General features: G+C 38.8%; 2 protein-coding genes and 1 pseudogene across 3 annotated transcripts in view; 1 reads left to right on the top strand and 2 right to left on the bottom strand.

The window, feature by feature from the left end:
• The first annotated feature begins 5,898 nt into the window (after positions 1 to 5,898).
• LOC148374650 (U2 spliceosomal RNA) lies at positions 5,899 to 5,986 on the top strand (annotated as a pseudogene).
• Positions 5,987 to 7,240: 1,254 nt separating this feature from the next.
• Positions 7,241 to 14,352, bottom strand: gid4 (GID complex subunit 4 homolog). 2 transcript variants are annotated; one of them, XM_088339137.1, is made up of 6 exons: positions 13,999 to 14,352; positions 11,428 to 11,487; positions 10,195 to 10,302; positions 10,013 to 10,114; positions 9,792 to 9,922; positions 7,241 to 8,065 (listed from the first exon to the last, which is right to left on the bottom strand). In XM_088339137.1, exons 1-6 carry the CDS (start codon positions 14,227 to 14,229, stop codon positions 8,002 to 8,004), a joined length of 696 nt encoding a protein of 231 aa, XP_088195263.1. In that variant the 5' UTR covers positions 14,230 to 14,352; the 3' UTR covers positions 7,241 to 8,001. The 2 variants fall into 2 exon arrangements, with proteins under 2 accessions (XP_088195263.1, XP_088195264.1); XM_088339138.1 differs by lacking the exon at positions 13,999 to 14,352 and adding an exon at positions 12,766 to 12,982.
• A 2,847-nt stretch (positions 14,353 to 17,199) lies between these two features.
• The window catches only part of drc3 (dynein regulatory complex subunit 3), a 7,003-nt gene continuing 3,542 nt past the window's right edge, over positions 17,200 to 20,660 (bottom strand). Inside the window, exons 8-12 of the mRNA XM_088339139.1 lie at positions 20,243 to 20,371; positions 19,914 to 19,984; positions 18,986 to 19,109; positions 17,745 to 17,876; positions 17,200 to 17,656 (exon numbers count right to left, since the gene is read on the bottom strand). Coding sequence (XP_088195265.1) covers positions 17,561 to 17,656; positions 17,745 to 17,876; positions 18,986 to 19,109; positions 19,914 to 19,984; positions 20,243 to 20,371 — 552 coding nt within the window. The 3' untranslated portion in view covers positions 17,200 to 17,560. The remainder of the gene's footprint in view (positions 17,657 to 17,744; positions 17,877 to 18,985; positions 19,110 to 19,913; positions 19,985 to 20,242; positions 20,372 to 20,660) is intronic.

Below are 20,660 nucleotides of genomic sequence, written 5' to 3' on the forward strand. Positions count from 1 at the left end.
CGTCTCATTTATACACGCTCCACCTGCACAGGTGTGGCTGCTTGACAAACAGCAGTATTGGTCACACGGGAAATTCCAACATTTCCCCGAAGCACGTCACAAAGAGGGCCAAAACGTAAGAAGCAACATTTAGCTGGACGCAAGTACTAGATTTTAAAACGATGAAAGGCTATGAGAATATCAAGGCATAATTCCTGCAACATAAATCGAGAAATATTGGTTTTAAAACATAATAGTCATTGTTGTGCACATTTGTCATCTTAGTAGCATCGAAAATTAAAATAGCCTAAAATTAGGGTGCACATTTGGCCTTTGAGTTCTGCAGTCCTGCATGTTTCGAGGTTTTTCTGCTCTGAGACAGATGATTCTAATCACTAAGATGGTTCTTATGCTCTTGTAGAACCGAACAATTACATAACATGTGTTGGAGAAGAGAAACCATCTAAACAAGTCAAGTCAAGTCAAGTCAAGTCAAATGTATTTATATAGCCCTTAATCACAAAAATGTCTCAAAGAACTGCACAGGATTACAATTACAAAATTACACAATTACCTGATCTTAAACCAGCATGGGCCAAGATTTTCCACCCCTGCATGGTCTGTGTGCAGACTGTCAACAGAATTGAGCCACATGGCTTCTTTTTGTGGCAGCTAACATCAAAATGCGTTCCTAACAACGTGCTGTGTGTTATTTGAACACTGGTCTTGCTCACAGTGCTCACTTCATATTTGATTTGAGGGACCAGACTCAGCGAAAACCCAAATTCTTTACATTTCATTTGATGAGGAGGAACGATGATTTTGGCTCGTCCACAGAAAAATAACATACTGTATAACACATGATGAGTGGATAATTAAAAAAATATATGTTAGCGCGAGGCACTGCCCGACCTGTCTCATTCTGTAACATTTTATGCCCAAAATTCAGGTCGAGTTTGTGCCTGGGTCTAAGATCTTATCTCTAATCTATATTCATTGGTATGTTTATGTTTTCCCCCCTACAGCAACCATATATTTTTCCATGATCAAATATTTTTGAAGAAGCGCCAGGTTGCCACCTATTGTAAGTTGTAACACCTGAGCTAGAGATATTCTCTGTAATGGACGACCATTTCTTTAGGAACAGGCTCTAGTAATGTCGAGTCAAGTCAAGTCATTTTTATCTGTATAGCCCTTAATCACAAAGAGTCTTAAAGGGCTTCACAGGTTATTACACAGACTATTGTAGATAGTAGCCTAGCATTAGAAGACATCATGCAGGCCTATTCGAGTGTTTTTAATCAGTGTGCCAGGGCGGGCTAGTCTGCTATGCGACCTTGTGTAGCGTGCCACAGGAAATTGCTTAATCTTTATTTAAAAACAACATTTTTTGGGGAAAAAAGAACATGTCATTGTATCATTGCAATCTTTCAATGATGAACTGAGTAACTGTAATATTCATCAGGATCAGCAGGTTCAATCAGATTACTATTTTCTAATAAACTATCTGCTCACAATGTAGTAAGGGGAAATATATGAAATACTTCATTTTTTCTGAATTATCTTATCTTGTATTTCATCTTTTTAATATTCGTTATATTCTTTTATGTTTACATGTATTCAGTTTCTTAGTTTTATTATGCTGACAACTATGTGGACAGCAAAGTAAAAATTTCATTGTGCAGGGAATCATGGTTCTTTACTGTGCATATGACACGTTGAATCTTGAATCTTTAGGCAAGATGACAATTAAGGTTTAAAAACAACATACAACTGGCGACAGGAATTCATATTTAAATATGTTCGATGGACGGTGTGCTTCGAGGTTGTTTTTTTTTAAACAAGTGTGACTTGGCTCAAAGAAGGTTCAGAAACACTGGTCTATAGATCTTTAAATACTAATCAATGACGTGGCACGCCAAAAAGGTTATACGTTAACGACCCCCTGTGGCATGCTTTAACATTACCAAGTACATTTTAAATGTAATACTATCACAACGTTCAATTCTTAATTCTGTTCAGTTAAGTATTTTCCCAATCTCGTTGAAGTATTAAACTTTGAATTGTTTGTATAAATTAATACTTACATTCGGAATTTTATTTTATATGATACTGTGACATTTGTTCTCTACTCATGCCTCAAATACAACTGTTTTATTAAGTCATAGAATGACAACATTTCATTTTCATATATTTTATTTCAATGCTTGGAAACAGGGAACAAAACGCACATTCAATTTCCAATCAAAACAAAATGCGGCACATTGCTTTCCTTGAATTGACTGAATTAAATTCCCCTCTGAACTCTATGAAATGTTGAGTGTAAGGGTCTCCAACGTGGTACCTGTGGGCACCAAGATGCCCCCTAAGGACAACTGAAGTTCCCGCATACCTGTACTGAAAATAGTTCACCAGTCCTAGGCCATTGGAATTTTGTAGTATTTTTTTTGTGGTTGGCAGAGTCTCTTTAACCCTATTTTTAATTATTAACCTGGTAACAACATTGCTCTAAATAGTAAAAAATAAATTAAAAAAGGAGCTCTCAACTTGAAAAAGGTCAGAGACATCTGGAATAGAGTCTATGAGCCAGGTTTTGATTCCAACTCAATGTTTTTTTTTTTAAGCTCCACTCAATTTTCCATAAAGTTCCAGTAGGGTTTGGCCAGGCCACAATATGCTTCTTTTTGTTCTGGAACGAGGATGTTATGCAATAACATCCTCGGTGTCATTGTTTCCCTGAATTATTTCACGGTGGTTTTCCTCTTTTAAATTGAGGCTCCAGGGCTTGTCAAACACATCTAAAAATAACTTTTATTTAATCAACGAAAAAAAAAAACAACTGGTTGTTCGTCTCAAAGCCAACTTGTTTTGCCTTGCATCATAAAAAGCCTTGAGGGTTTTGCCACTTTCCCTTTGTTATGAACAGGGATTAAAACAATTTTTTTTAACCCCCGTAGGAGTCTGACCTCAGAAATAGTACTCTAAATAATTCAACATATACATTTGCAAAATGAAAGAAAAATCTCTTATTCTAAAGTCTGTGATTACATAATAGTACAATGACAATGAGACATGTTTACTTACATGAAAATAATCGCCTGTCATTTCTCTAGGGTTTGCAAACACAATAAGCTGAATAAAAAGACCCATTCGAGAATACATAACATTTTTCATGATTTTAATCAAAACAGAAAAGTGGATGTCTATTCAATTAAAACCTATATAGTCAAACATGTAACAATACACTAAGGTTCAACCAATTAAATCAACATGTATTCGTGACTAAGCCAATTCATTTAAGATGGCGATATTAAGTACACTGCGACTGGCTAGGATCCAGTTCAGGGTGACCTCTGCCCACCGCCTAAAGATAGCTAGGATGGGGTCCTGCATCCCCGCAACCCTACAGAGGATAATCAGTGCAAAAAAATGGATGGATATCAAGTAGAGCAGTGCTTTTCAACCAGTTTGCTGTGAAACATTGTCTAGTGTGCCGCAGGAAATTGCCCAATTTTATCTTTCAAAAGCATGCCGTTGTTCCGTATCTGTGTTATTCAAGTGACCAGTCAAGTAACTAACATTCATCTACATCAGTGGGTGGCAGCAGATAAGCCTTTTTTTTAATACAATACATGCTCATGAGGAAGTTGAAGGAATAATAAGTCATTTAGTTTGATGATGCTGTTTAATAAAGTAAATCAACGTAAACTAATTGCACATCGGTTTTCCCAATGTGATTATTTTCTTATTTTACAACCCTCACATAGTAATTCATTTTTTGTCCCAGTGGCAGATATTTTCTCAATTTTAAGTATTATCTTGTTATTGTCCTAGAAAAAAAATACACAAAATTATAATATAACTTGAAAACAGGTTAAAAGTATTTAATAAAGTCCCAAATTATTCACTAAAACGAATAACATGTATTACACCCATGACCAAAATCATTAGAAATACTTAAACTCAATTTAGGCACCACAATAATTGAAGTTTTAAGAAGCAGAAACTGATACCAGGAATTCATTTTGAAACGTTTTGACGGACTGTGTGCCTTGAGATCTTAAGTGAAAAAAGTCTGCCTTGGATAAAAAAAGGTAATGTTTGTTAGAAAGCCTTTCTGACCTGTTTTGCTATGAAACTATTTTGTAGGGAGCCTTAATTGAGCATCGCTTGTGAAATGAGTTACAGAATGTTTGAAATTTCTTTGTGTTTGAAAAAGCAATAGAATAAACAACCATTTTACTAAACAATAATTCAAAGAAAAAAACGTTCTTTCAATTGTTTGAAATGTCAGCTGTGGCTATAAATATATGGTTACAAATAAACCCTCGATTGGTACGACAGAATTGAGAGTAAAATTAGACACTCAACGACACGGTTGACAATTCTATTGTGCTTAGTTTGGGCGAGGGCTAATCTCAAAACTAAACAAAAAATGGTTTACATCAATAAGGAAGTTATTTCCTGCATATTACAAATGCAATAAGGCACGTACACGGTTATATACTCAAGTCATTTCAGTGAACTGTGCAATGATGGCTTGATCTCACATTGTGTGGCTGATTGACAAAGATTATTCAAAACAAGAAAAAACACTGTTATTTTCACTGTATAGTAAATTCTTAAAATAAGCTAGACCGTAGGATAACATTTTATTGCTCCACGGAAAATATTAACGGGAGAACCCAAAAACTTATTATAATTATGACCCGTGAGTTCTCCAGGGATAAGTATTATTTTGCCTTAGGGCAACGCACTGGTTGGGTCTAGGCAACAGTGAGAGCAGGCCTTCCGAAGGACTCAAGTGACCAAGCCCCAGGGAAAGGACAGACACGAGCTACTCCAGAAATGGATCCGAACAGATGTGGAGGAAGAGCGAGTGAGCAGGGCAGTTGGACTAAAGACAGCAGGGAGCATGGACAAGGTAGGAGAGAACGTGCAAAGTGACCTGGTCATACAATATTATCCAGGCAGACTTTCACCAGGTTTGGTTCCTTGTGCAGGCAGTTTAACATGCTGACCTGAGCCCAGCGAACCATCATGTGTGGGGTAAGAGCGAGAAACGCTCTTGTCCCCTTTTCGCAGGAAGACAAAGTGCTGCCCAAAGTCCCTGGCAAATGGTTGCCTTCGCTGGAGTCATGACCAGGTTCTGAAAGCGGTTGCTGAGAGTATAGCCTAGGCCCTAGGCAATCAGTACAAGCAAAGACCATCCAGCACCGACCAAGGCAATCCCTTTCATCAAGGCAGGTGAGCAAGCAAAGGCATGTCCACTCACAAGACCTCTCCACACTGCCTCTGGTTGGCAGTTGCGGGTTGACCTGGAAAAACAACAAGTTCCCCCAGCACGCTGCAGCAATATCTCTACAGCCAGACAAGATCACATTTGAGGCTTTAAAACACCTGATAATGCTGGAACTCAATAGTACCCTGAGAAGAGCGTGTTGAGGAAGCCAACGCAACTAGTGGAGAAATGAAGGGTTTTCCATGAGCTTAAAGAAGTTAGATGCAGAGGCTCCGCAGGCTAATCCTCCTGCAAAGTCCATTAAATCAGTACAGCTGCAGAGAAAGCCACTTGATGGCTATGGCAAGAGTGTCTGTTGCGTGACCCAAAACACTCAATGAACTCAATGATCCCAGGATTCATCACTAAGAGATTTCTTGCAAGTAAAGTTGTTAAAAGTAAAAATCTCCAAAAGCCTTGCAGTTTTGAATAAAGTAAAACCATTTCTTGATAGGGATGCTCTCTGAACTTTGTACTGTACCATGTTCCTTTCATACCCAATATATTGTGAATTGTGGGGAAACACCTATCAAAATACAATGGAACTGTTAGTTAATGTACAAAGACGAGCACTGCAAATCATTCACAAGGCTGGGTATATAGATCATACGCATGAGCTGTTTTTGCAGTCTAAGTTATGATTTTTACAATCTGGAGATGGAATAAGAGCTTGCTCTGTCCACTCCACGCATCGGCCCGGTATTGCAGTACCTCCAGGAACGGTGCATTCGCATTGATCGCTGCTTGGCTCTGTGGCTAGGACCTGGACTCGGCCTCTTGGCTGAGAGCAAGTGTCTCGGCCCCTTGGCTTTGTAGCGGATTATGATTTGACCGATAACGGATAATTGATAAAGAATATAGAACAATAAACCTTACAAAATCCCTTCCCCCCCTGTTGAGATTTTAGGACTTAGTCAAACATACAGAAATATGAAGAATTTCAAATCCCTAATATATTATTGGTCCGCTACTTGTAGTAACACAGTTATGAAAATTTTCTCCTGTTAAAAAACAAAACAAAACTATTGTTTGCTGTATACGAGTTGCTTGTGAGCTGTAAAAACTTGTTTCGCACCTGCTGGTAATATCAGTTCAACAAAAGTGGCAGGAAACCTAATTTAAATTGCTTTAAAATTTGTATATGAGAGAAAAGGGGTGGGATTTAATGTTTTCTTCACCCTACTCTCTTTTAGGTATTTGGTTTTAATTTAGGTTATATTTACACGTGTTCACAAAGAATACAAGTGCCTGAAATAAATGAATAAAATGAAATGAAGAGTCTGGGTGTTATCATCGACAGTACACTCTCTTTCAACTCTCCTATAAATAACATCAGTAGGGTAGGGCTTACTTTTACCTCTGTTCTATAAACCGTCTTCGCCCCTCCTCCCAGCCCCACCCTTGTCCAAAGCCTTGTCACCTCACGCCTTGACAACTGCAATTCCCTCCTATACGGTCTAGCTCCCTCAAAAGCTCCTCCATAAACTTCAACTTCTCAAAACTCTGCTGCCCGAATTGTAACTAAAACCCCTCTCCCCATTCACATCACCCCCGTCCTTTAGCAACTCTACTGGTTCCCAATCAACCACAGAATCCCCTACAAAATTGTTCTGTACAAATTAAAGGCCATCCATAACCTTGGCCATCCCAAACTCTGACCTTCACAATGCCACACAATACCGCACCGTCAGGTCTTCCTCCTCCATCCATCCATCTCACTGTAACCACCCCCCATCTCAGCTCCATTGGGAGCAGTTTTAAGCCACACAAATAGAAAAATATTATATTGTCAATTTTGGCACGATAAATTAACCTTTAAAAAAAAACCATGAAACTGAATTTCTTTTTACGCATTTGACAGAAAGTGTGCCTAAAAAAGTTTTACTGAATAGTGTGCCTTCCCTCCAAAAATGTTGAGAAACACTAACAATGAACTGAGAGAAATAAAGTAACAAATGTGAGAATAGGCAAACATATTGATACTTTTTTTCCATTGAAATTATTTTTTATTAGAATAATGATACTTTTGTATAACAACACATTATACACATAATGAAATTTTGCCATTACAGCCCCCCTCCATTTACTTTTCTCAAGCAACTTTCCAAAATATTGCTACCTCTATTTGTAAAATTCAGACTAATGGTGTAGAATAAAACATTTTTCACCTGCTTTGATGTCTCAACAAATTCCTGGGCAAAAAAAAAAGTGTAACTACCGCAATTTGACATAACATCCTTTATCCATGACTATCTGGTGTTTAGGGAAAGACCTAAAAAGATAACTTACTGTACAAAGAATTAGGATGTAGCAATTTGCAAGCATGTTAATTATTACCAATGGCACATGATGGTTCCCGATTTTCATTCTTTTACAAGTTTGACATGTTTACATGTTTGACCGAAAACCAACATGACATGGTTCAGTCACTTTAACTCAAGGTGGGTTTTGTGGTTTCTGCGGGTAAAAAAAAATGGTTGTGTAAAATAAATTAAAACTAAATATCAGGCTATTTTGACACAATCAAAGGCAGACCCCCATCTGGTCTTCCATCCACAGTGAGTTCTGGTCCATCGTGCGTCCAACTTGCCGCCTCCATCAGTCTTCCACAGCAGTAAACCTTGCGGTGTGGGGTATACCGAGTGGTCTCCAGGCTCCGTTCTGGGCAGCGTGTGGTTCTCATATGAAGACCAAGGCGTTGGGAGTCGAGACTTCCATGACAAACACATTTGTGCTCTTTTTCAGCGAAATTCGTAAATGGGCATACTGTGCTCACGGACGTGATTCAGGTTGAGTGACTGATACCTGCAAGAAAACAACAGAGACAGGTTTAAACTTCATCTGTGTCGATAAATAAATAGTTTGTAATGTGAAAAAAATGCCATTTATTGTATTTTATGAAAAATATTTGACCATGTTTGGACTTAACTAGGGGGATTAAACAAAATTAAATAAGTTACCAATTTAGACGTAGATAAGAATGCAGCTGAATTTCAAGGTGGGGTGCGTCATTTAAAGTGTCCATAAAAAGTTGAAAGTTAATATTTTTTCTAGTAATTATGTTTTAACAACGCCCAGTTGAGTTCAAAGAGCCTTTGTATATTTTTTCTACTGCACTTATCTGCTTTAATTTTACATAGGATGTTCTGTCTGCGGAAATGGGGAGCGGGTGTGAAGAGTGATTTCATGTTGATTCTCACGTTTATTTAATTTTTTTATCCTAGGCTGAAAATAGTGAACTTAAAAAAATGACCGTTTCAAATACAGTAAATTCAGTGACAGTCCAAACTGCAACCTAAACCCCAAAAAGATGAAAAAAAAAAAAAAAAATTTTGAGCGTGTCTAGGAAATGCACATATTTGCGCGAGACACACAAGCAGTCTACAGAGGCTGCAATGATGATTTGGGCCTGAAGATGGCATGTTTTATTAGGGCACCTCCTATCGGTAAAAAAAAGATAATTAAGGAAAACTATCTTGGTTTGAATAATAAGCAAAATTCATATAAACATGCATTTTTCCCTCAAACACTCAGAGAGGAAGCATACATAACAGTCCGGCATCGATCTGCTCTGCGTATCCAAAAAATTGGCAAAAAAATAGAATTGTCACAGACTCTCTGTAGTTTAAAATTTCCGTTGTGCTTCTAAGCACTTGTTTTTGGTTGCATTGCACAGTACAACACAGTGACCATGCGATGGAACAAAAACCCCCTGCCTCGCCAGACTGGAGTGTTCGGGCAACCACTCGCCGAGACCCCTAAAGCTCACGCGCACTCCTGGTCCTCTTAGGCTCACTGCGGAGGGTGCAGAGGCAAACCGGAACTACCCAGGATGGCAGAGCTGCATGCCACCGCAACGGGTATAGGACGTCAGCCGGTCCCCCCCCCCCCTATTCCCTGGTATACTTTAAATCACTCAACTACAACAGCTTCAACTTAGACTTTGCTATCCCAGTCACTCAGACCACAACAGCTGGTTAAAGACTGACTGTACCTGAAGCTTTAATGTAATGGTGCATTTTCGAAAACGAGGATTTTTCGACTGACACTTTGCATTAGTCGGTCAGAGATCGAAAAAGTCAGAAAATGAAAATAATTTGACGACACAACGTTCCATACTTTTGTTAGTTTACTTATTTAGTTTACTTATTATTTGATTTACTTACTTTAGACGGCTTGTTCTGTTTATGCTTTGTAAATGACATCAAGACACTGCTGAATTAAAGACAATTACTGATGAATGAAATCCATTTTTGTTTTTTGGGCTGATACCGGAACAACTATCCAGTATATATCAAATCAGGACACCCTGGAAAATCTCAATACTAACGTGTTTAATACCCCCCAAAAAACCTCAGTAAATTATGAAATATTTCATACTACTTCTGCTTGTACATAGGGGGAGCGAATGGCTAGTATGACTAATTCAAAATTACAAGTTTGGGGTTGAAATTTCAACTTGGTTGCTAATGCTACACTGTCCCAGTTGCTTGTTTAGAAATGTTTAAAACCAAATAATGCCGCAGCTGACCATTCCGAGCTCCTGTGGTAGTAGTATCCCTCAATAGTGGCTGTGGACTTCTGGAAGCAGATGTAGTAGAAGCCTGCAAACGACGCACCGCTTATGTCCTTGATGGTGTGATCTGGAACCAGGAACTGCTCCTTTGGTTACAAAGATCATTCATGTATAAAATCTCTAAATGAAAGGAGCAGTACTAAAAAAAAAAGCTGGAAAAATCCTTTGACACCAACTTTCCATCTCATGAAGACATAATCGCTGCGTTCCAGTTTGGCGTAATCAAAGTCATCAGAGTTGAAACTTTTGGCCACTTTATAAAAAGGTTGAAATTTGCCCTGAAAAAGTCAAGTCAATGAAAGTCTTAAAAATGGGAGCAAAAAAGAAACTTTTAGAGGTTGGGTTGACAAGGACATACCCAATGCTTCCTGTCTACATCCTCATCAGCATCCCACTTCCTCGTTAAAAACGGTCTTTTTCTACTGATGATTTCACCGGCAAAGAACGTTGTGAGCGTTGGATACTCCTAGCAGCACAAAATAGAAAAAAAGGGTAAATTCTAGGCGAGGATGAGCGATCTGACATGCTCGTGTTTTTCTAGTTGCATCAAATTGATTAGGACAGGTGTCTGAAAAATTAATACAATATCTGAGAGTCCTGTATAAGCAAAAGCATCTCTGTTTGGAGCAGTAGAAATGATGACATCAACATCAACTAGGCGTACCTAAACTTCTTAAGTTTGGGAGCATTTTAGACTGGATACTGCCAATAATAAGACTACTGGCAAAGTTCACAAAGTAGGCCTTGCGTACTATAGCGGTAGATTGGCGACGCACTAACATTTATCGAGCACGCCAGACAGTTTAATGAAATACGTTCTGAATCACAGCGGAAATATTGAATAAACACTCAGGCCTATACGGTTTTGATGATATACATTGTACATTTCGTACACTTCTCTATGAAAGAGAGCTGGAGCGTTATGCCAGACTGTGCCTGAAAAAAGTATTTGAAATTAAACCATTGCATTCCAAAGAACAAACGTCAAGTAAAATAGTTTTATTTTAAATTGTTGAGAATTGTTAAGTATTTATGTTACAGATTTTGCTGTTGCTAGCAATTTAAAAGTTATTGTGATATGGGAGGCTGAACGGAGTTGTCCACCCAAATATCAATTAAATCCAAGACCTGATTTTCTATTTATTGAATGCTTTCAGTTTTTTTTATACGCTAAGCGAAATATAAACCACAACCACCCTCAGTTTTGTCCCTGTTGTACTTTTAAATGCGCACACTTGTATGCTTGTCTGTGTTGTTGTAAGGCGGACAAAGCAGAGGGTACCCGCGGTATGTGATTATTCGTTTCAATAGTCTGTGACTAGTTAACTATCATAACAATCGCTAGTAGCAGCCCTAGTCTATAAGAGTGCTATTCAAATACATTTTAATTGGATCTGATGTGCACCACCTTAGTTAACAGTTGATCAATCTGCAACACCCTGCAAACTCATACACAATGATACGGCTAAAAACTTCTCTCCCACATTTCGGTCAAAAAAGAGCCATAACTGTGTCAACTGGATTCCATTGAGCGCTGTTAGGGAAAACACAAGTCCTGATGTCAGCTGAATGTCACCTTTCAGTCACTCACCTCAGTCAGGCCGCTGATCTTTAGATATCCACACAAATAGAAGTCCTCTGGCGTCACGTGCTAAATAAAATACAGAACTCATTTTAGGGAAGTCTATTTATAACAAACGGCAAAGCCAGGTCAAACTCTTCATTTTTCTAATCCAGATGTTGAGAGCCCAAGGCTTGTTTGCAAGATATGGCTCTTTTCAGGAGTACATCTGGCTCAGAAACAAAATAAGGCCTAAGCAAATCTTCTGTCATCAAAAATGTAGCCTATGCGAAACTGTAGCAGCACTGGAAATGACATGGTTCAGTCCCATACACATTATATATATTATTATCTGCACAATTTGTCCTAAGTAGGGTCGCGGGGGTAATGGAGCCCATCCCAGCTGTCCTCAGGCAGTGGGCAGATGACACCCTAAACTGGTTGCCTGTCAGTCCCAGGGCACACGGGGACAGATAACTAATTTGCTCATTCAGGGACAATTTGGAATTAATTAAACTGATATGCGTGTTTTTGGAATGTGAGAGGAAACTGGAGTGCCCAGAGGGAACCCCAATAGCACGCAGAGAACATGCAAACTCCGCACAGTAAGGCTGGTAGCAGGATTTGATCCCATTACCTCAGAACTGTGTCGCGGACGCGCGGTCGGGCCAATTATTGTCGCCTATATTTGGAAATTTGACTGATATCGGCATCCTTTGAAGCAGATTAATTAACACAGAGCAACAGCGGCACAGAACCTTTCTCTCCAGCTCATGCCTTGTGTTTTGGACGGTACCCACCCCGCACCTTCCGATTGGATAGACGACTAAGGGCGGAGCCACTGGAGCAGGAAGCCCACTCTGCAGTCACAGACTGGATCGAGAGTCAGGACTGTCTTATTTTTTATATTCGCTAATATTTTTCATATTCGTGCAGCGAAGCACAGACGAAAGCAGAAAACACCGGTGTCTCACTCCACTTAACGTGAACTCAGATCTTCCTATGGTTCTCAGCGCTGCTCTTCCAATAGAATGAGTGTTGCAATCGAAGTCTGTATAATGCGTTAATTGAAAAACATTGATTCACGTGATTTTGCAACATTAAAAATGTCTTAAGCCAATTCTTAAGATTTTACAGCAAATAAATATCAGCTCCAAATGTCGGTTATCGGCGTCCTCTTAATACTAATAATCGGTATCGGCCCTGAAAAACCCTTGTCATACGATCCAGCCTCGGCTACAGTTTACAGTTACAGTGTTGCACAACCAGACCCAGTCTTGGCTGTACGTCTCTATGAATACTTGTACTGTATATGGATGCTCATTAAACTATGTATGTACGCTTATGATGAAAACCTGCAGAACACACTGTAAACACCCGAAGGGATTTGATCGGGTGAGCGGTAGGGGCCGGTGGATCTCTGCAAACACAGCACGCTCCGCCGGTGGATCTCTGCAAACACAGCACGCTCCAATACCTTTCTTTTATCTGCATACTTCTTGACTGCAGTGTTTTGTGACATTTTTACAAAAGAACTCTGCTCGCACCTTGTTTCGAAACCTTTATTCACAGACAAAATGACACTCAAAAAAGGGCTCTACGATCTGAAGTAACTGTGGGAAGGAGACAAATATTAGGAGGTATATTTGTTGACATGTGACAGGCTATAGCATTATTATGGATTCGTATATTTTATCAAATTATAAAATCTCACACATGTAAAAAATAATTATTAGAACTGGAAAGCGGATTTGGCAGTTTTGCTAAATTTTGTCTTAAAATAAACAGTGTGGCGCCAGTGGAAACATATGTTGGCCTGGAGAGGGATGGGCGCCACAAGGCCCCTACGACTCTAGTGTTTAAGGGATCGATCGATCCAACATACCCGTCAACCTGTACGGTTTTGCCGTGCAAAGTAGGTTTTTTATACATTTTTAGACGAGTAGGACGTACAAGGAAATCTGCACGGAAAAACGCAAATTTGTCAATGATGGGTACCATCCGGTATACACAGACTATCACGAAATGGCAAATCAATCAAGTCAAAGGAGTTCGCCGCGGAAGCCTCTATCTCGGTATTGTTTTTTTCGTTGCAAACGAAGCGAGCGGTTTAATGCTACTGTGCGCATGCATCATTCCGGAAAAATATATATATCGTGTACGATAACTTTGTATTTTGTACGGGAAAATACGACAGTTTGTACGGGCATGGGGCCGTGAAGGTTGACAGGTATGGATCCAATAATAATAACAATAATAATAATTTGCTTTTATTGCTCTTTGGGTCAAAAACGTTTCTGACCCTTAGTCTTATCTATCCCATCAATTAATTTTCGTCAAATTGCGAAATGCAGAAGTCGTTAGACATAACACACAAACATATCCTGTCTACTGTATAGTAATCGTTCAAAAAATGGTTTGACCCTTAATTAATGCATCTTAAACACAACCCCGCAACAAAAAATAAGCTCACCTTTCCATATTCATGATTTGATTCACTGTTTAGTCAAAAAAAAGTCAGTGTGTTAGTATTGGAACTGAAGTTAAATCAAGTGGCAAGTTCGTTAGAACAATAAATTCAAACGTTAACACCGGACTGACCTGCAAAACAACATCGACGTCGTAGGCGTTCCCTTTGCTCTTCTGGTAGCCCCGAAACTGGGAGCCACTGTACAGTAGTGACGTGGCCACGCCCGGCTGCTGCCCGTGAATTGGGGCAGGGGGAATAAGTGAGCCCGGGGATGGACAGGCCGCGTCGGAGGGGAAGCAAATCTCGGCTGGAACGGGCATGGCGAGCACAAGCGGGTTAGGGTCACTTTCGGCTACCGTCATGAATTTAGAAGCAAGGGAGAGACAGTGTGGCAGGAGTATTAACCTGCCCACCAAAAGCAAAAGTTTGCACAAATAATAACTGGTGATTTCCGCAGCGACTCTGAATGGAGAATTCAGCTTCCCGACCGCTGATTGGCCTAAAACTGGGGGTTTAGCTGACTTTTTATTGGGTAGTTACACCGAAAGGCATACTGGGATATGCAATCATAGTCCAGAGATTCAAGATTGTCTTTACAGTATTGTCATTAAAGCACCAGTGTATAATATTTAACCACTAGATGGCACTGTATTGACAAATGGGAACAAAAAACCAGTGCCACGGAGCATTACAGCAGCAAGTTAACCGACAAACATGGCGGCCTTTGAAAGCGATTTCACTGTGTCAAAGAAATACAAACATATTGACCCATTCCTGTCAACCTTCACAGCTCCTTGCTCTTACAAAATCTTGTATTTTCCCTTGCAAAATACAAAATAATCTCACACCATATATTTTTTCCAAATATGTTTATTAATGTAGTTTAACATGTTTTATTGTACATGTGTTTCGCATACCTGTCAACCTCGACGGCTCCATGCCGTACAATTTGTCGTATTCTCCCGTACAAAATACAAAATAATCGTACACCATATATATTTTTTTTTGGAATGATGCATGATGGGAAATACCTGGGCGGCAGACGCATGCGATTGACAAATTTGCGTTTTTCCGTAAAAATTTCCTTGCACTTCGTACTCATCTTAAAATGCATTAAAAAATGTACTTTGTACGGCAAAACCGTAGAGGTTGACAGGTTTGGCTTCATTATATCATATATATTGTTAAATAACATTTTGTAGTTTAGATACTGAGTTTCTCGACATGGTTGAGGTTTATTATAAAAAAGTTCAAAAATTAAGTAGCTTAGACGTTCACTGTAGAAGGAAAAAATACATGCAAATATAATTAAGTAGAATAATACATTTTCTTATTCAAATGATTAATTCATTTTCTGCATTAAATTATTGTTGGTAATATACCGATTAAAAGGATAACCACAAACCTGTCTTTTTCATTTTCTCCTTTTATACTTCCTTTTTTTCTTAACATTTTTATACAACAATAATGATTTGTAATATAATGCATCAAAGCAAGTGAGCAGTTTGAGAGCCGGCTCTCTTTAATGAGTTGAGCCGAAAAAGCCGGTTCCCTAAAAAGAGGCGGACTTCTTTTCACTACATAACTACCACATGAAATCCGAGGCGGCAGATGCATGCGCACACTAGCATCAGACCGCTCGCTTCGTTTGCAACGAAAAAAAAACCGGTTCCAAGATAGAGAGTATCGCGGCCAACTCGTTTGACTTGATTGATTTGCCATTTCGTCATAGTCGGTGTACCCATAATTGACAGATATGCGTTTTTCCGTACAGATTTTCTTGTACGTCGTACACGTCTTAAAATGCATAATAAACGTACTGTGTACGGCAAAAACGTACAGGTTGACAGGTATGTTGACCTATGATTTTATTTTCAAAATAAAAATAGTTCAAGTTTACATGCTCAGTAATCAATATAAATGTTTTTTTACTGAATAAATGTTTTTGTACTACTAGGAGGCACTAAAAATCACACGCTGTCCCTTTAACATAAAATGCCAATGACATTTTCTTTGCAACCCCAGTGTACAGAGTTTGTAAACTTAAAAGTGACTGAATACTAGGGGTGGGCGATACCGGGAATTTTAGTATCAATCCGATCAAAGTACACACATCATAGTATCGATCCATACCGATCTGATAACAATACTTCATGCTTGAAAATGTCAAGATCACCAACTAATTGAACTCTTACCCCTGCAGTAGAACTACACTGCCACACCCGACATTTTCCAACCACAGACTCTGCCAACACACCAAAGACCCACGATTTGTTCACAAGACCTTTCATTTTTCCCAAGGTGTGCACAAGAGCAGGGCAGGTAAGGAGAGGTGTGAGCAAAAGTGTGCCTTCAGTCACAAACCCAGGCATAAACTAAATGAGTGACAGAGGGTGCTGAATGAGAGAAGGAAGGGCTGCGCTATCCTATCTACATAGAAAAGCCGTGCTTTGAGGAAATTCGTGGAGGAGCAAAGTACCGATCCCAGGAAAATAAAATCTATCCGGTCAAAGTACCGATCCAAGGGATACTGGGATGTGCAGTAATATGTTTGTTGAGACTTAAAAAGCACTGACAACTTCATCCACTTAGGTTTCACTTCTCTCATTTCAATCTGGTGTCAAAGTATTATGTATTTATGATGTATCTTAATATCTATGTGTCGTAAACATTGTCAGGAGACAAATGTAAAGGCTATAACCAGTGTTGAGTACGTTACTCAAAAAACAGTAATTAGTAACAGTCACTAGTTACTTCATCTAAAATGTGACTCAGTTACCCCTAGATTACTGACACCAAAAAGTATTAGTTACTCTGAAAGTAACTATCTAATTACAAACTACAATATACTGTATACTTGCATAGAAGCCACCTACCAATGATGTATCTAAAATAGCCAAATAATAAGATAAATAGAAGAAAAAGTGAACACTAACCTGTGGAAGCAGTGAACCCTTCATATATTTTGGTTTGTGTAACCTGAACCTTTCTGGGACACTCTATATCCATTTTATCTCTGGGCTTCAAACTACTCCAAGATCTCCTTCTCCAATGCTTGATACTGTTCAATATATGTCCTTTCTTTTATCAGGTTTGGTGCATTGCAAAAATAATTCTTCAGCACACTTTTATCATAAATTCTGTGCTTACGTCTTCCCCATGGATTGAGTTGGTTTGTTATTCAACCAGTTCAGGGTGTCTCCTGCCCACTGCCCAAAGAAACAGTGTAGCTAGGATGGGCTTTTTCAACCCCGCAACTCTAGTGTGGATAAGCAGTGCAGAAAATGGATAGAATGTGGGTACTCATAGCAGCAAGACAACGGACAATCATGTCAGCTCCCTCTAGGTGAGGCTCATTTTATGTTAAATACAGATTTTTCAATCTACCATTATTTTAAAAATGCACTATTATATGATAGCTCATGTATTTTGCTTATTATTTAGATCAATGGTTTGTTTTCTCACATAAGTTTTTTTTCTGTCAATAGGAGGTGCTCAACAGTACACTATGTCCCTTTAATAATGCCTTGGCATTGTTCATGGATGAGTTGTTTTATGATGCTAATGATTTACATACTGTAGAGTACACAGTAAAAGACAAACATTTTTGCAATACTCCAGTTGGTTTTCAAATAGATCCTTCTGTATCCATTCAAAATATGTTCTCCCAAATAGTTTTCAATATCGTCAGCACTACACGAGCTCTTTCAGCTGCTCCCTCATATAGTCCGCATATCTGTGGATATCTGCGATGCGCATTCTGTTTCTCTTCAGCTCTGTGTCCTCAATCTAAAACATCAGATTGGCACAATGTGACCAGCACACACACACAGACCACATTTGTGAGGCACAATTTTATGTCTGTTCACTTTCTTACCCCTTTGATGAGGGCCACTTTCCAGGCCTCGGCACGGGTGACCAACTGAGTCTCTCTATCATTAATCGTCTGTAGATGGTTATCGTGACTGGCAGCCAGAGTGTCCATCACAGTGTTTTTGTCCAAGAACAGCTACAATGAGGAACATATTTGTCAAACATTGGCATGCAAATGGAACAAGTAATCGAGGTTTACTTTTTGTTGTTTTAATATCTCGTGGATTTTAAATTTAATTGTCCTTATCGTCATTGATATCAACATATTGTGCATTGTGTTCTGGAGCAGACAGCACACTGTAAATGCTATCAAGGGGGGGCAGGTGGTGTGTTTGTTTGTTTTGGGCAAGCGTCACTGTCTGTGTGCGTGACTGTGATATGTTGCTGCATGCTGTCAGTCAAACAGCCCGGGTTGGGCGGGCGCAAAAAACAATATGCCCCACCCAAAACAAACTGTAACTAGTATTTCAGCGTCTCATTACATTGGAAATAAAATTTCCTGAAAAGTTGGACTCTGATGAAAGTCAGAAGAGTGCAAAGAAATGGTGATTACCAACGGGTGCTCTGTGGATTGTTATCGGATCTACATGGCACTGATGCTGCTTAGTGAGAGCAATAAGTAGCGGTGCTGCAGGTCTGGCCTACTGCTACGACTATGTAATGAGCTACCCCTGCCAAGCTTGTATCCCACCAATGCCAGATCCATTACCCATTAAACGGATGACCTGGAGTTAAAACTTGTAGGAAACCACTATATTCATGACAGTTGTATTTTAAGCCTCACGGAGACCTGGCTCAATTTGAGGATCCCGGATGCTAGCATGCAGCTAGCCAGCAGCTCCCTAAATTGCTGTCTTATACTAGAAGGAAAAGACCTCAAATTTTGTATAGTGACAATAAAGACCATTCAACTACAATTTTGTGCTCTGTATTTTTATTTATAAATATATAGTTGTTGTTTTGTTACAGTCGTATACTCTCAGTCGGTAAATACGTCATCTCGAGGTAAGTTTGACCCTTGGGGGCTTTTATAAAGGGGTGTTGGTAATTTGTGGATTTTCACGTTTCGCGGGGGTTCTGACCCTTAATTACTGCGACAACTGGGGTAATACTTTCATACCACTTTTTATTTGGAAATTGGAAGACACAAATGGAGAAACCATGAATAATTAAGAACCAAATCATTAAACTCTTACTGTATTTAATGATTTTTACCAATAAGCAAAGTGAACAATGTATACCTACCATTCTAACATCATCGGGCAAATCATCTTCCGCTTCTCCTTTAGCCACCACTTCTAATGTGGTAACAGCAATTTGTGTTATCTTCTGATGATGGCTGTCCTCCAGCTCTCGACAATGGACGAATGTGCGACTCAGTCAAGGAATCCTGTAAAGCTTATGGCCAAAGCTATGTCTTGAAAGGCAAACTAAATGTGGAGTTTAATGCTTCTTTTGAAACACTTAAGTAAGACTGTGAAATATTTTACCACCAGATGTAGATGTGTTGTCAAGTGAAACCGGAAAAAATGTGTTACAAAACACAAGAAAGAATACAAACTATGGAGACTCAAAGTGACTAAACCGCACTGTTTTTCCTCTCTTTTTTGCCCAAACTTTCAAAAGGTTTTTGGGGATACCCTAAGCAGCAAGATGTCCAACTCTCATGTCAGCTACCTCAATGTGAGCCTCATGTTATGTAAATTAATTTTAATTTCTTGACCTATGAATATTTTACAAAATTTCTGTCTATATGATACTTCATGAGGTTTTGCTTATTATTCAAATCTATGTATTTTTTTAATGATTTCATTTATTTCACCATTAAATAATACACTCTGTCCCGCTGAAAGTTAGCATATTTCTGTCTAAGGTGGTCATTAGATAAGTCTTGTAGTCTAATAGCGCTACTTGGGCTTACACAGGCCCTTCCTTGTGGTGTGTGGGTAAAACGTTTACTGAACAAACAATCAACAATAAACCATACTGGTCTAATTTTCATACCGTGACTTTATCCGTCAGTCTTCTTCATATTTAAGTACAGTGATGTTCAAATATAGATATAATACAGAGGTAAACCTAGTCACATTCACTGTAATATTTCCCCACAAGTCACATTTCAAGTCAAATTACTAAAATAAAAATCACATGAACGTTAACAAGTGAAGGATATATGCCTTGAGCTATTTCGCTGAAGCTGCCGGTCATCTCCGAGATATTATTGTCAAACTTTTTAATTTGTTCCTAGAATGAACAGCAATTAATTTACAACCTCATTTTTGCACACAAAAAATAATTCAGACATCAACACAATAGCATAATAAGTATTAGAGGTAAACTTTTAGACTCAATCTCTCAAATCAAGTTAATTGGTCAGTTTTGGACTGGTTCTGGCTTTTATACCCATGAGTTCGGGTCGGGCTGTTTTTTTTAGGCCTGATCTTACCTCTAGTAAGTATCATGAACATAATCTTCCAAAGTAGTTTAGTACAAAAACAATACCTCTAGGTAGCTGTATAGTTGAAACTCTACTTCCATTAGATTGTAACACAAAATGTTGATTTCTTTTAGGCAGGTATCCATCTTGGTTTTCTTTTCATCCACTGGTGCCTCTTTCAAATCCTGTGTTCTCTGTAAAATCAGCAGAATAATTTATTTGCAAAATGAAAAAAGAAGATGATGAAAACAAGGCATAATCTGTCGATATATAAAGCTGGCAAAAGAAAGTTCTTTATTTGGCATTAGTTACCAGCTGGCGCCAGGGAAGGTGGTAGACTCCAAATGCACTTGTGCTCTTTGGGTAATTTAGCTATTTAAACTTTGTTAAAAAAAAAAAAAAAGAACATCAGGTCAACCCAAACCTAATGGGGGCAAAACATTCAAGCAAGGAATAAAAAAATGTAACATACAATTGTTTAAA

This window comes from Urocampus carinirostris, chromosome 1 (assembly GCF_059441175.1).
Source record: "Urocampus carinirostris isolate Australia breed hairy pipefish chromosome 1, RoL_Ucar_1.0, whole genome shotgun sequence".
Taxonomy (NCBI): Eukaryota; Metazoa; Chordata; class Actinopteri; order Syngnathiformes; family Syngnathidae; genus Urocampus; species Urocampus carinirostris.

What these genes read in the sequence shown, in the direction of transcription:
- gid4 (XM_088339137.1), bottom strand. Translation starts at nt 14,229, where the DNA reads ATGACGGTAGCCGAAAGTGACCCTAACCCGCTTGTGCTCGCCATGCCC. An exon ending in AGATCAGCGGCCTGACTGAG is followed by an intron (nt 10,303 to 11,427) that starts GTGAGTGACTGA and finishes TTGTGCTGCTAG; the next exon opens with GAGTATCCAACGCTCACAAC. An exon ending in ATGTAGACAGGAAGCATTGG is followed by an intron (nt 10,115 to 10,194) that starts GTATGTCCTTGT and finishes TGACTTTTTCAG; the next exon opens with GGCAAATTTCAACCTTTTTA.